Source organism: Brassica napus, chromosome C7, assembly GCF_020379485.1.
Source record: "Brassica napus cultivar Da-Ae chromosome C7, Da-Ae, whole genome shotgun sequence".
In the NCBI taxonomy this organism is placed as follows: domain Eukaryota; kingdom Viridiplantae; phylum Streptophyta; class Magnoliopsida; order Brassicales; family Brassicaceae; genus Brassica; species Brassica napus.
The window spans coordinates 36,391,358-36,403,696 of NC_063450.1; the positions used below are offsets into that span (position 1 = coordinate 36,391,358).

The 12,339-nt window shown below is 40.1% G+C and overlaps 1 protein-coding gene across 5 annotated transcripts; it reads right to left on the bottom strand.

Annotated features, from left to right (window-relative positions):
• Window positions 1-5,348: 5,348 nt before the first annotated feature.
• Window positions 5,349-10,915, bottom strand: LOC106411156 (histidine kinase 4-like). 5 transcript variants are annotated; one of them, XM_048762255.1, is made up of 8 exons: window positions 10,603-10,915; window positions 9,508-10,000; window positions 9,058-9,294; window positions 8,136-8,993; window positions 7,949-8,047; window positions 6,782-7,476; window positions 6,206-6,709; window positions 5,349-5,823 (listed from the first exon to the last, which is right to left on the bottom strand). In XM_048762255.1, the coding sequence occupies exons 1-8, from the start codon at window positions 10,629-10,631 to the stop codon at window positions 5,580-5,582; spliced, it is 3,159 nt and encodes a 1,052-aa protein (XP_048618212.1). In that variant the 5' UTR covers window positions 10,632-10,915; the 3' UTR covers window positions 5,349-5,579. The 5 variants fall into 5 exon arrangements, with proteins under 5 accessions (XP_048618212.1, XP_048618213.1, XP_048618216.1 ...); XM_048762256.1 differs by having other exon boundaries at window positions 9,508-9,995; window positions 10,603-10,870; XM_048762259.1 differs by lacking the exon at window positions 10,603-10,915 and adding an exon at window positions 10,533-10,554 and having other exon boundaries at window positions 9,508-9,995.
• Window positions 10,916-12,339: the final 1,424 nt, after the last annotated feature.

Below are 12,339 nucleotides of genomic sequence, written 5' to 3' on the forward strand. Positions count from 1 at the left end.
TTGCGACTTGTACTAATAGCCTTCCACGGGGATCTTTCAGCATCAGTAAGTCTTCTTTCATATTAACCTCATAACCCATCTCGGTTGCTTGTCCAAGACTTATGATATTGTTTAAGACTTGGGATGTAGTAGATATCTTTGAGTGCTCTTCTCTCCCCTGTTTTTCCGATGAACGTGATCGAACCTTTCCAAATAATCTCGACGTTTGATCCATCATCGAATTTGACTTTGCCTTTGATGCTCTCATCTAGGTTTGAGAAGAACTCTCTCTTGCCTGTCATATGGTTACTTGCACCATTGTCAAGGTACCATATACTCGTATTTTCATCGCATTCATCAAACCTCTTAGGAAACACTCTCTCTTCGTTGAGGAATACTACTTCATGCATATATAATGCATCTGCTTTTTGTGTTTTCGTTAAGTTAGCTTCTTCTCTTGGTCGTGTAGGACAATGTGACACGAAGTGCCCCATCTTGTCGCATCTCCAGCATTTAACCTTGGAGTAGTCCTTCTTGGTCTTGTCACAAGCTTCTCCTCCTTTGTTATGACCATCAGAACCATTAGACCTTCCTCGTCCTCTTCCTCTTCCACCATAACCTCTACCTCTGCCTCTTCCTCGCGAGTTGCTATGGCTTCCACGACCTTGTGCATCATTCTTTACAAACATTAGCTTCGATTGATCTTCATCTTGGGTTTCTTCTTTGATGTGTTCTTCGAATGCCTTCAATCTCCCAACAATGTCTTTGAATCCCGTTGAATTTAGATCCAACACTTGTTCTAACGAAGCTACAATGTGAATGAACTTCGTTCTTGGAAGTCCCTTCAGAAACTTCTTTACCAGCTTTGATGCTTCCATTATCTTTCCTAACGCGGCTGCTCTCGATGCTAAGCCTGAAAGTTTTCCTGCGTAGTCATCCATTGTCTCTGTGTCTGCCATCTTCAGTTTGTCGAACTCAGACATCAAAGTTTGTAACCTCGCTTCTCTCACGCGATCAATACCTAGGTTACGAAATTTGATAGCTTCCCAAATCTTCTTCAATATATCTTGTTCTCCTATCTGAAGTATTAGCGCTTCCGGGACTGATTGAAAGATCAGAGCAATCGCCATATTGTTCTTCTTTGCATCATCACTCCCTGGATCAATTGTATCCCAAACTTCGTATATAAACGAAGCATCACTTTCATTCGCATCGACCATACGGTGTAGTTGGTCGATAATAGCATCGGACATCGTATGTCCTTCTTCATCTCAAGACCTTTATCACGTGCTTGAGAATCGTCTCCCATGTTTTGATCGAAGTTACAACTCCTCTTGTAAACGACCTTCGAAACCTGGAGTTCTGATACCAATTTAAAGTTGCACAAACACAAAGATTATAAGAACTTCTCTTCTTATTAGATTTAGAAACTCTCTCAAAACTAAACATTTCAATGTGTTTCTCTTGATGAAACATCTCTCCATGAGAACTCTTTATATAGGACAAAGCTACATCTTTTCCTAAAGGCAAAGTTACATCTTTTCCTAATAATAATATGGAAACATTTCTAAGCTCGATATGTTTTCCTTTTTCTTTAACCCATCAAACTTCACTTTAATGAGTTAACTTGCTCCTCAAGTTAATTGGAATTATCCAACACACATCAATAACTCCACATGATGATAAACCAAGTTCCAAAGACAATCACTTGTAAAGCAGTTTCAGTCTCTATCACTCAAATGAATGTTTTCCTTCATCTTATAGCTATGCCAAACAATCTTGTAAATTCAAAAGACCCTTCAAAAAACTTGTACTTTTCAAGACACACTCGATCGCATCAGTCAGATTTGACCAACTGATCAGTTGTTATTAGGCTACAGCTTTAGGCTACTCCGTTTTATCACATCTCCATTAGGAATTACTTTAACACAACAAATGTTTTATGCAACCAACTTAAATTCTCCAATCCTTTTGCTAACAACAGAACTATCTTGAAAATACCGAGTCTGAACACGATATAGCTACATGAGAAAGAACTTGATACATTCCAAGCATAAGTATAGTTAACCTTGAGTCTTCACCACTAGAAGATCATACACATGGCTGATTCTTTCTTTCCTTGACTTAATGACTTATTTCGCCAAATATATAGAAGGTTTTTAAAAGCTACTATAACACGGACTGGTTCATTGTACTAATCAGCGTATTCAATCAACTTTCTGTGAGATTTCTCCACTGAGAAACGTTGTTCTAGATCACAAGACTTAGACACTAAACCAGATTTCTAACAACTTTTCTTTGGAGTCCACTTGATTTTATTTTAAGATGAATGTTCAATTTATTCATAAAAAACTGTATGTACATTAAGTGCAACTTGTTTTAGAGTTTTTTAATATAACATTACATCATGAAACTAATTTTGAGTGCTAAACCAAAAAAAAGAAAAGGAAATCAGCCAGCTTCCCTCCTTTCTTGCTACGCAAACTACTCTTGTTTGCAACAATAATTATTTCTGCTCTACTAGACGTCTCTGCAAAACCTACAACCAAACTGCAATATCCCGAGTTGTGATATATAGAAAGGCTTAAGAGAATTGATTTGGGTATCTATATCACCAAAGTTGACTTACATTTTTCGTCACACATCCGTTTAGAACTCTAGAGTTAAGCGTGCTTGGGCTGGAATAGTGAAAGGATGGGTGACCTATCGGAAAATGATTTGCGATACTGTGCAAGTGAGGCCAAAACACGGGAAAATGTCGGGTGGTGATTATAGGGTAAGTAAACAATGATTTCAGGCTTTGGAAAAAATTAACAGACCGATCGCTGGAACGGGATGGGGTCCATGGACCGAGAGAACGGGCGTGGATGGTCCATTAGTTGTGGGCGGTCGGGGCGTTATAAGTGGTATCAGAGCTGATTAGCTATCTCAGTTCTGACCTGAGAGGCGTCTTGAGACATGTCGTAGAGCGCAACGAGAACGTTGCGTTCTTTGAGAGAGGTGGATTGTAACATCCCAAGTTGTAATATGTAGAAAGGCTTAAGAGAATTGATTTGGCTACATATATCACCAAAGTTGACTTACATTTTCCGTCACACATCCGTTTAAAACTCCAGAGTTAAGTGTGTTTGGGCTGGAGTAGTTAAAGGATAGGTGACCTATCGGGAAGTGATTCGCGATACCGTGCAAGTGATGCCAAAGCACGGAAAAAGATCGGGTGGTGATTGCAGGGTCAGTAAACAATGATTTCATGCTTTGGAAAAAATTACCGGACCGCTGGAACAGGATGGAGTCCACGGGCCGGCCCATTAGCTATGAGCGGTTGGAGCGTTATACAAACTCTGTCCAAGTGTTCTATCATTTTCCGTCACATATCCGTTTAGAACTCTAGAGTTAAGCGTGCTTGGGATGGAGTAGTGAAAGGATGGGTGATCTATCGGGAAGTGATTCGCGATATCTTTGTCAAAGTCCATCTCGCGGAACAATCAAAAGACGGAGCTGAATCCAAACCCGCATTGAACAGAGGAGTAGCCTCTGAAGACATAACCGCCGCTTCCAAACCGTCGAGTTACAACACACTGAGCGGCTACGAAGCTCTGAAAGTGATTCGCGATACCGTGAAAGTGATGCCAAAGCACGGGGAAAGATCGGGTGGTGATTGCAGGGTCAGTAAACAATGATTTCATGTTTTGAAAAAAATTAACGGACCGCTGGAACAGGATGGAGTCCACGGGCCGGTCCATTAGCTATGGGCGTTATACAAACTCTGTCCAAGTGTTCTATCAGTATCACATGACTCTTCTCCTCAAGTTAATTTAATGGCGGAGTTCTATCAACATTATGCAGTTCCCCATCGATGATCTTTTGTCTGGGTGAGTTGGCGGGAGTACCACGTCTAAGTCTCCCACCTAATAAAGACGTTTGTTGTACTATATCGAATGAATCGATATTTATTAGTATGTCTTAAAATAAAATAAAAAACAGAAGGATTGGGTACATAGCGAACTCCGGTAAGGATTAATATCAACACCTGAACCGTCGTTTCACAAACATTACTCTTACTGGTCAAAAGCAAACTCTCAAAAATCTCAAAATCTCCGAAGTGATTCGCGATACTGTGCAAGTGAGACTAAAACACGGAAAAATGTCGGGTGGTAATTGTAGGGTAAGTAAACAATGATTTCAGGCTTTGAAAAAAATTAACAGACCGATCGCTGAAACAGGATGGGGTCCATGGGCCGAGAAAGCGGGCGTGGATGGCCCATTATTTGTGGGCGGTCGGGGCGTTATAAGTGGTATCAGAGCTGGTTAGTTATCTCAGTTCTGACCTGAGAGGCGTCTTGAGACATGTCGTAGGGCGCAACGAGGACGTTGTGTTCTTTGAGAGGGGTGAATTGTAACATCCCAAGTTGTAATATGTAGAAAGGAGAATTGATTTGACTACCTATATCACCAAAGTTAACTTACCTTTTCCGTCACACATCCGTTTAAAACTTCAGAGTTAAGCGTGTTTGGGCTGGAGTAGTGAAAGGATAGGTGACCTATCAGGAAATGATTCGAACCGTGCAAGTGATACTAAAACACGGAAAAAGATCGAGTGGTGATTGCAAGGTCAGTAAACAATGATTTCAGGCTTTGGAAAAAATTAACTGACCGATCGCTGGAACAGGATGGAGTCCACGGGCCGAGAGAGCAGGTGTGGATGGCCCATTAGCTATAGGTGGGCGGTCAGGGCGTTATAAGTGGTATCAGAGTTGGTTAGTTATCTCAGTTCTGGCCTGAGAAGCGTCTTGAGACATGTCGTAGGGCGCAACGAGGACGTTGCGTTCTTTGAGAGGGGGTGAATTGTAACATCCCAAGTTATAATATGTAGAAAGGCTTAAGAGAACTAATTTGACTACCTATATCACCAAAGTTGACTTACCTTTTCCGTCACACATCTGTTTAAAACTCCAGAGTTAAGCGTGTTTAGACTGGAGTAGTGAAAGGATAGATGACCTATCGGGAAGTGATTCGCAATACCGTGAAAGTGATGCCAAGCATGGAAAAAGATCGGGTGGTGATTGCAGGGTCAGTAAACAATGATTTCAGGCTTTGAAAAAACTTAACGGACCGATCGCTGGAACATGATGGGTCCACAGGCCGAGGGAGCGGGTGTGGATGGCCCATTAGCTATGGGCAGTTGGGTCGTTATACAAACTCTGTCCAAGTGTTCTATCAGTATCACATGACTCTTCTCCTCAAGCTAATTTAATGGCAGAGTTCTATCAACATTATGCAGTCCCCCATCGATGATCTTTTGTCTGGGTGAGTTGGCGGGAGCACCACGTCCAAGTCTCCCACCTAATAAAGACGTTTGTTGTACTATATCGAATGAATCGATATTTATTAGTATGTCTTAAAATAAAATAAAAAACAGAAGGATTGGGTACAAATCGAACTCCGGTAAGGATTAATATCAACACCTGAACCGTCGTTTCACAAACATTACTATTACTGGTCAAAAGCAAAGTCTCAAAATCTCCGAGCCCTATATGTACACACGAACCAACCATGTTGCATGTTTCTTTTTCTGACACGATGTTTCTTCTTCTTCTTCTTCAACTTTGGCTACATGACGAATCAGAGATTGGGTTAGCTTTGAATGATTTGGCAACAGACTTGTAGAGATTCTCTTCTTCAAATGGTTTAGAGACATAACCATCCATTCCACTTTTCAGACACTCCTCGTATGTCGCGTGGATCACATCAGCTGTCATGGCTAGAATCGGTAAATGCCATTCCAGCTTCGTCTTCTCTTTAGCTTCCTTCTCCATCATCCTTATCTGACGAGTCGCTTCAAACCTGAGAGAACAAAACCAGAACGTAAACCAAGTAGTACAAGACCAAACCTAATGAGTTTAAGTAGGGCTGGGATTTTGAACCGAACCAAAAAAGTTGAGAGTTTGGTTCGATTTTGTAGGTTTGAAAAGGTTTGGTTTGGCAATCGGTTACTTTGGTTTTCTTTAAAAAAAAAATAACCAAACCATATCAAAAACCCAAACCGAACCAACCGAACTCATCCGAAATTTTAACAAAATTAATCAAAATATAAACCCAAATCAAAAACTTATGTACGATTTTCAAAAACCAAACTTTATTTTGGATTTAATTCGGTAAGATTTATGTTGAGCCGAACTAACCGAAAATCGAGCTACCGAACAGCAGGCCAAGTTTAAAGGCTTACCCGTCCATCTGAGGCATTTGAATATCCATGAAGCAAGCATCGAAACTGTGTGGAATCTGAAGCAAACCCAAAGCAACTTGACCACTCTCTGCACACACCACCTCTGCTCCAAACTTCTTCAGAGCTCCTGCAGCTACTCTTCTGTTCACCATATTATCATCAACCACCAGAATCTTCTTCCCTGTAAGCAAACTCTTGAGCGTTGCTGGTGATGATCCCTCAGGATGCTGCTGTCTCGCCTTTCTCAGCTCGAGAACTTGCTGTAAACACGCGCCGATCATGCTTGCTCTCAACGGCTTCATTATCACCGTATCCGCAAACCCTGCTGATTTAGCTCTGTCGAATTCTGAATTCGTAATGTTCGTTGCGAACAGAGCGAGTTTCGGTGTCTTGCGATGCACGTTTCCGTTGGTTCTTGAGTTCATCTGACGTATCTCCGCGTCTATATCTTCGGTTGATATCCATGAATCTTTCTCCACCAAGATCATATCCAGTTTCGTTGTTCTGCAAAAAAAAAGATTCAATCTTTAGATGGAAACAACACATATAAACATAAAAGATTGAATCTTTACTAACCCTGAAGGAAGAGGAGAACCGTTTCTTCCAGACGCAGTAGAAACAGCGGTTCTGAGACTTGTCATGACATCAACACTGATCCCAAGTCTTTTCATATGGTACCTAGTCACCGCAGCTCGAACAGGCTTAGCATCAACAACAATAGCTCTCATCCCTCTAAAACTAGAAGGCAAATTCTCAACCGTAGGCTTCTTCAGACTACATTTATCACACCTCTCAAACACAGCGGTGAACCAGAACGTGCTTCCAACGCGAGGCCTGCTCACGAAACTTATCTGACCGCGCATAAGCTCGACGAGACACTTGCTTATACTCAAACCAATCCCAGTACCTCCGTAAGTTCTCGAAGTGGAGCTATCCGCTTGCATAAACGGCATGAAGACACGTCCTTGCGCGGTTAAAGGGATTCCAATGCCTGTGTCTTCGATAGAAACCATAAGCCTGACGTTACTGGAAGCGTCGAACTCTGATGATGTCAACAGCTCCTCCGACGAGACTAAGTGTTTGAATGAGTCCCAGCTGTTTCGACCGTCAGCAGCTTCGTAACCGCTCAGTGTGTTGTAACTCGACGGGTTGGAAGCGGCGGTTATGTCTTCAGAGGCTACTCCTCCGTTCAATGCGGGTTTGGATTCAGCTCCGTCTTTTGATTGTTCCGCGAGATGGACTTTGACAAAGATATGTCCTTTCTCTGTGAACTGTGTCAAAAAAAAAAAGACATCATCTTGTTCAAACAACAATCTACTTCCACAGGGGGGACAACAATAGGGCAGGGATTTTAAATTAGACCGAACCAAAATTTTGGTTAGGAGTTCGGTTCGATTTGGTAGGTTATTTAAAAAGTTTGGTTTTTGGTTAGGCAGTCGGTTATTTTGGTTTACTTAAAAAAAAATTAAGAAAATTACAACCAGACTATACCAAAAATCCGAACCATACTAACCAAATTTTAAACCGAACTAACTGAAATTAACCAAACTTATTCTAAGTTTTAACAAAATTAAACCAAAATATAACCGAAATCAAAATTCCGGTATAAATTTCCAAAACCGAACTAACCGAATATCGAACGGAACTTTATTTTGGATTAATTCGTTAATATTTGTGTTGAACCGAACAAACCGAAAACCGAACCGGCAGCCTAGACAAGAACATAGGAGGAAAGGAACTAACTTTAACAGAGTTTCCGACGAGGTTTATGATGATCTGTCTGAATCTCCCTGAATCTCCTTTGACTATCTCAGGTACCTTGTCTGAAACGAAAACCGCAAGCTGCCAAAAAATTCAAAAAAATCAAGAAGTTAGTAAGTAGCAGCAAACTACAAAAAAAAGGACTTTTCTTTATACACTACTCTTTTACCTCAATGCCTTTGTTCCTTGACTCCTCAGAGAAGAGAGAAAGAACATCATCCAGTATCGAACGGATATCAAAAGGCACAGACTCCAACTCCAGCTTGCCAGCTTCGATCTTGGCACGGTCAAGAACCTCGTTTATCAACGCAATCAAAGCTTTCCCACAAACCTGCGCGGTCTGAGCGTAATCTCTCTGCGTAGAGCTAAGCTCCGTATCAAGAAGCATAGCAAGCATTCCGAGAATCCCATTCATCGGCGTCCTGATCTCGTGAGAGACAGTAGCCAAAAACTGCGATTTAGCCACGTCAGCAGCTTCTGCTCGGACTTTGAGCTCTTGCATCTCATGAAAATCATCTTCAACTTCAACAATATGCACAGCTGCACCATAGAGTATGTAACCAACCAAGAAACCAATAGCAAAGAACAACGGCACGGTCGTGAGTACATTCAACGGTATAGGCGCCTTCTGGAGGTACCTACAGATCATCTTGTGCTTCCTGAAAGGGTCTCCGAAATCAAGCTTGCTCTCGTGGTAGAGAGACGTGTCGCCTTCTTCGTCTTGATTCCCGTACATGACGAGCGGATCCGACGCGTTGGTGATGTCATACACGTGCACTACTATCGCCTGGTTGCCAGCGAGCTGACCGAGTAGATTCTCAACGAGAGACTCAACGTCAAACGCGCCGCCGAGGTACCCTGCGGTGGCTGCTATACGCTCTTGGACGGTGGGGTTTTTAGGAAGAGAGGCTTTGTACACAGGGAAGGTCAACACGACTCCTAGATGGTGAGAAGCCAGTAGCCTAAAAGGGCTTGTCAAGACAGCTTTCCCTGTCTCTCTAGCTCTCAAAATGTTCTCTCTATCCTCCTGTAAGCAAAAGTTTTCAGAACTAAGATATATCCAAAAACAAGAAGTATCTGTCAATAATTACCTCTCCTGACATCATGTCTAGTGACTCGAGGTATGAGACACTGTCTTGAGAGAAGATGACGGGAGCATACTCGTCCCTAACAGGTGAAGGCTCTCCTGTGTCCATTGTCTTTATAACCCAATTGTGCTGACTCTCAAACATCTCCCTCTCAGCATTCACAACTTTCTCTGCGTAAGCCACTCCGCTCAGCAACGGTCTCTCAAACGCTGTTCTTGCTGTGTAGTCCGCAAATGTCCCCTGCAAATTTTTTATATTTTTTGGAATGAAATGTTAAATTTATTCGATGCAAAACATTTTTACAATGAATGTGAAACTTTAATTCAGAAACAGAACTAGACTAGTAATAAAAAAAAATTCAAGAAAAGTCAACTATTCAATTATAAATCAAATATGAACAAATCTTGATCTTTTTCTCTAAAGCTTTTAACCTTTAATAAGGCAGACACTGACCTGATCGATTGCAGATGGATTCTTGTGGTAATGAAACGTTGAGACGAGAATAGCCAAAGCATGGACATGGTTAACACTAACACTAAACTGATCCTGCAACATCCTCGCTCTCTGATCACACATACTAACCAAAACCTCTTCTCTTCTGACCTTGCTGGTATCATCCATCCACCGGTAAATCCCTCTGCTTATAAACCCAACGATGATGGTCCACAGAATCAAGCCCTTTGGTAATAAAGCTCTGTGTTCCTGTATGAAAGTCGACCCCTTTTTGTTACCCACTTGGTCGTTATTATTACCGTTGTTCATCTTCACCGCTACTGAATGCTGCATCTTGGCGAAACCCATCAACCCAGAACGCCAGAAATCGATTTTTCTGGACTTTTGTGGCGAATCTTTAGCGCCCAGATGATAAAAATCGCTGCTTTGGGTTGTTGTTCTTGGCTCCTTTTCTTCAGGATTTGGGTTGTTGAGTGCCCAGTTCATATCTGAGCTACAAAACAATGGAGAGACAGAGGAATGTTAGTGTGTGTGTGACTTACGCATTCATATAACAACATAACAAGCATGCCTAGTGGTATGATTAGAGCTTACCATAAACATTGTTTTGCGTGTTTATCAATACATTAACAAAGCATAAACCAAAAAGAGAGGTTTTTTTTTTGGCAAATTCAAGAAACTTTTTCTCAACGCATGGGACTACTCTCAAAAGAAGGAACTTTGCTCAGTTTCCGAAGGTTTGCTACAGAGGTGAGCATTAGTTTAAAATAAATTAAAGAAATGGGGGTTTCGGTTAATTAATTGTCAGAGGAATGATTAAGCAAGACACTAATCATAAGGTTCTTTACAGGCGTGAAATGTTTAGTTGATGTTTCTTCTCGGAACAAGTTCACAGCTATGTTCACTGTCTTAAATCCAAACAAACAAAAAAACAAAGCTTTGACCAAACAAAGAAAACACAACAGCACAAAAACAACGAAGCATAATAAAAATAAAAATAAAGCCGAAATTTTCGAGAGGCGCACATGGAAGAGAAAGACAGAGAGTTGCTGCAATTTTTTTTAACTAACAGAAAAATAATTGATTTTCGGTTACCTGTGATGAGTTGTGAAAGGATTGAACATTGCATTATTAAACCCTAAAGCTCTTCTTCGTGACTATAAAACATATTAAAATGTATTCCATTTCTAGCTCTTCTTGTTCTTCTTCTTTCCTCTTTCTTCTTATCTTTTCTTTTTTGTATATAGTTTTTCTTTCTTTGGGGAGATTTGTTGCTTTTAAAAGTAAAAAAAAAATGAATCGAATTTTATAGATTTTTCGACAGATACGTTTCTCTCTCTCTCTCTCTCTCTCTGTAGCTCTCCTTTAACTTGAGTCCAACTTTGAAGAAGAAAAGTTTTGAACTTTTTTCTTAATGGCTCATGATTTAATCCAACAAAAGCCATATCTCCTCAAAAAATTATCTACGTGAATGGAATTAATTATTGTGACACTGGACTTGTCTTATTAGTTACCCTCTATTTTTGTATAACTATTACTAGCTAATTGTTTTCTTGGTTTAATCAACAATAATTTAAAGCAGAAAATTCAAAAAATAAACTATAAACATATCTCTTAACATTTTGTGACACCATGTCTAAAGTTTTCATGAAATTAATTAAACAGTTGCTGTCTTTACACTAATTATCTTTTTTTTCATGACAAGGAAAAATACATTATATATTATTTTGTGTAATAAAGCACAGTTATCTAAAAAAAAAGGAAGTTTTTTCCCCTCTGAAAATAGAAATTTGTACGAGTCGCTATCGCATATCTTGGTGATAATGACATCGCGACAAAGCGCAGATCTGGCCCCAGAGGCATTTTCTTGATACAACATGGTAGCCGCGTAATGACAATGCTACCCCTGTCCCTTCCTTCGTATAATGGGCCTGACTTTAAGCCCACATTAAAGCCGCGTGTAATCTTTCAACAGTGCATCAAATGCATGAGTTTTTGGTGCAAACGTGTGTGTGTGTATGATTTTGAAAAAGTGAACAAATTTCTTTGTAAATCATCAATCACATGATATTATTTTAATATTTAAATTACAAAGAAGTTTCACGCCCATTTTAGTAAAGTACGTATATTTGTATATTGGTACATGATTCAGCTATATGTTGACTAATGCTCCAAAAAAGAAATACTATGTGTGAATAAACAACGTTTTGGGGGTATTTTTCATTGACAAGCATTGTGTGAGACCTAACAGGAACCTCCCAAATGAAAAACAGTGTGTAAATATATCATATCTAGTCAATGCATTGAATATCTGCCTTTGAAAACTGATAAATGGAATGATGAAAATAGTTATTCTTGATGTATTAATAATTGTAGTAGTATGTTTCTCCAAAACAAAATTGGAATTGTATGGTTTATCTAGGGAAGTGTCTTATATAGTAGAAAGTGGGAACAAATAGTACATCAGAACAAGAAAACACATGTATATGCTTTTTATTGGTACAGAATACTCAAATGTTGAAGTGATTATCAGTCGAGAGCCAGATTGTATATAGAATGACTATCATAATATTCTATTACGAAGATCCGCCCTTTTATAAGCTATCAGTTCTAGAAAATTTTGCGGTTGCTACAAACACGTAATTATGTAAAGTGCGACACATCAGACTTGATGAACCGGATCGTGATCCCTTCCAAAACGGATGAGTTTCAGTGCCTAGTGCTCGGGCTCGGGACTAACGGCTTAACTCGAGTCTTGATCCAGACGAGACCCAATACCATAAAAAAAAAATCATGATAAATTTGTTGACCAAAACACTGAAAGATAATGCG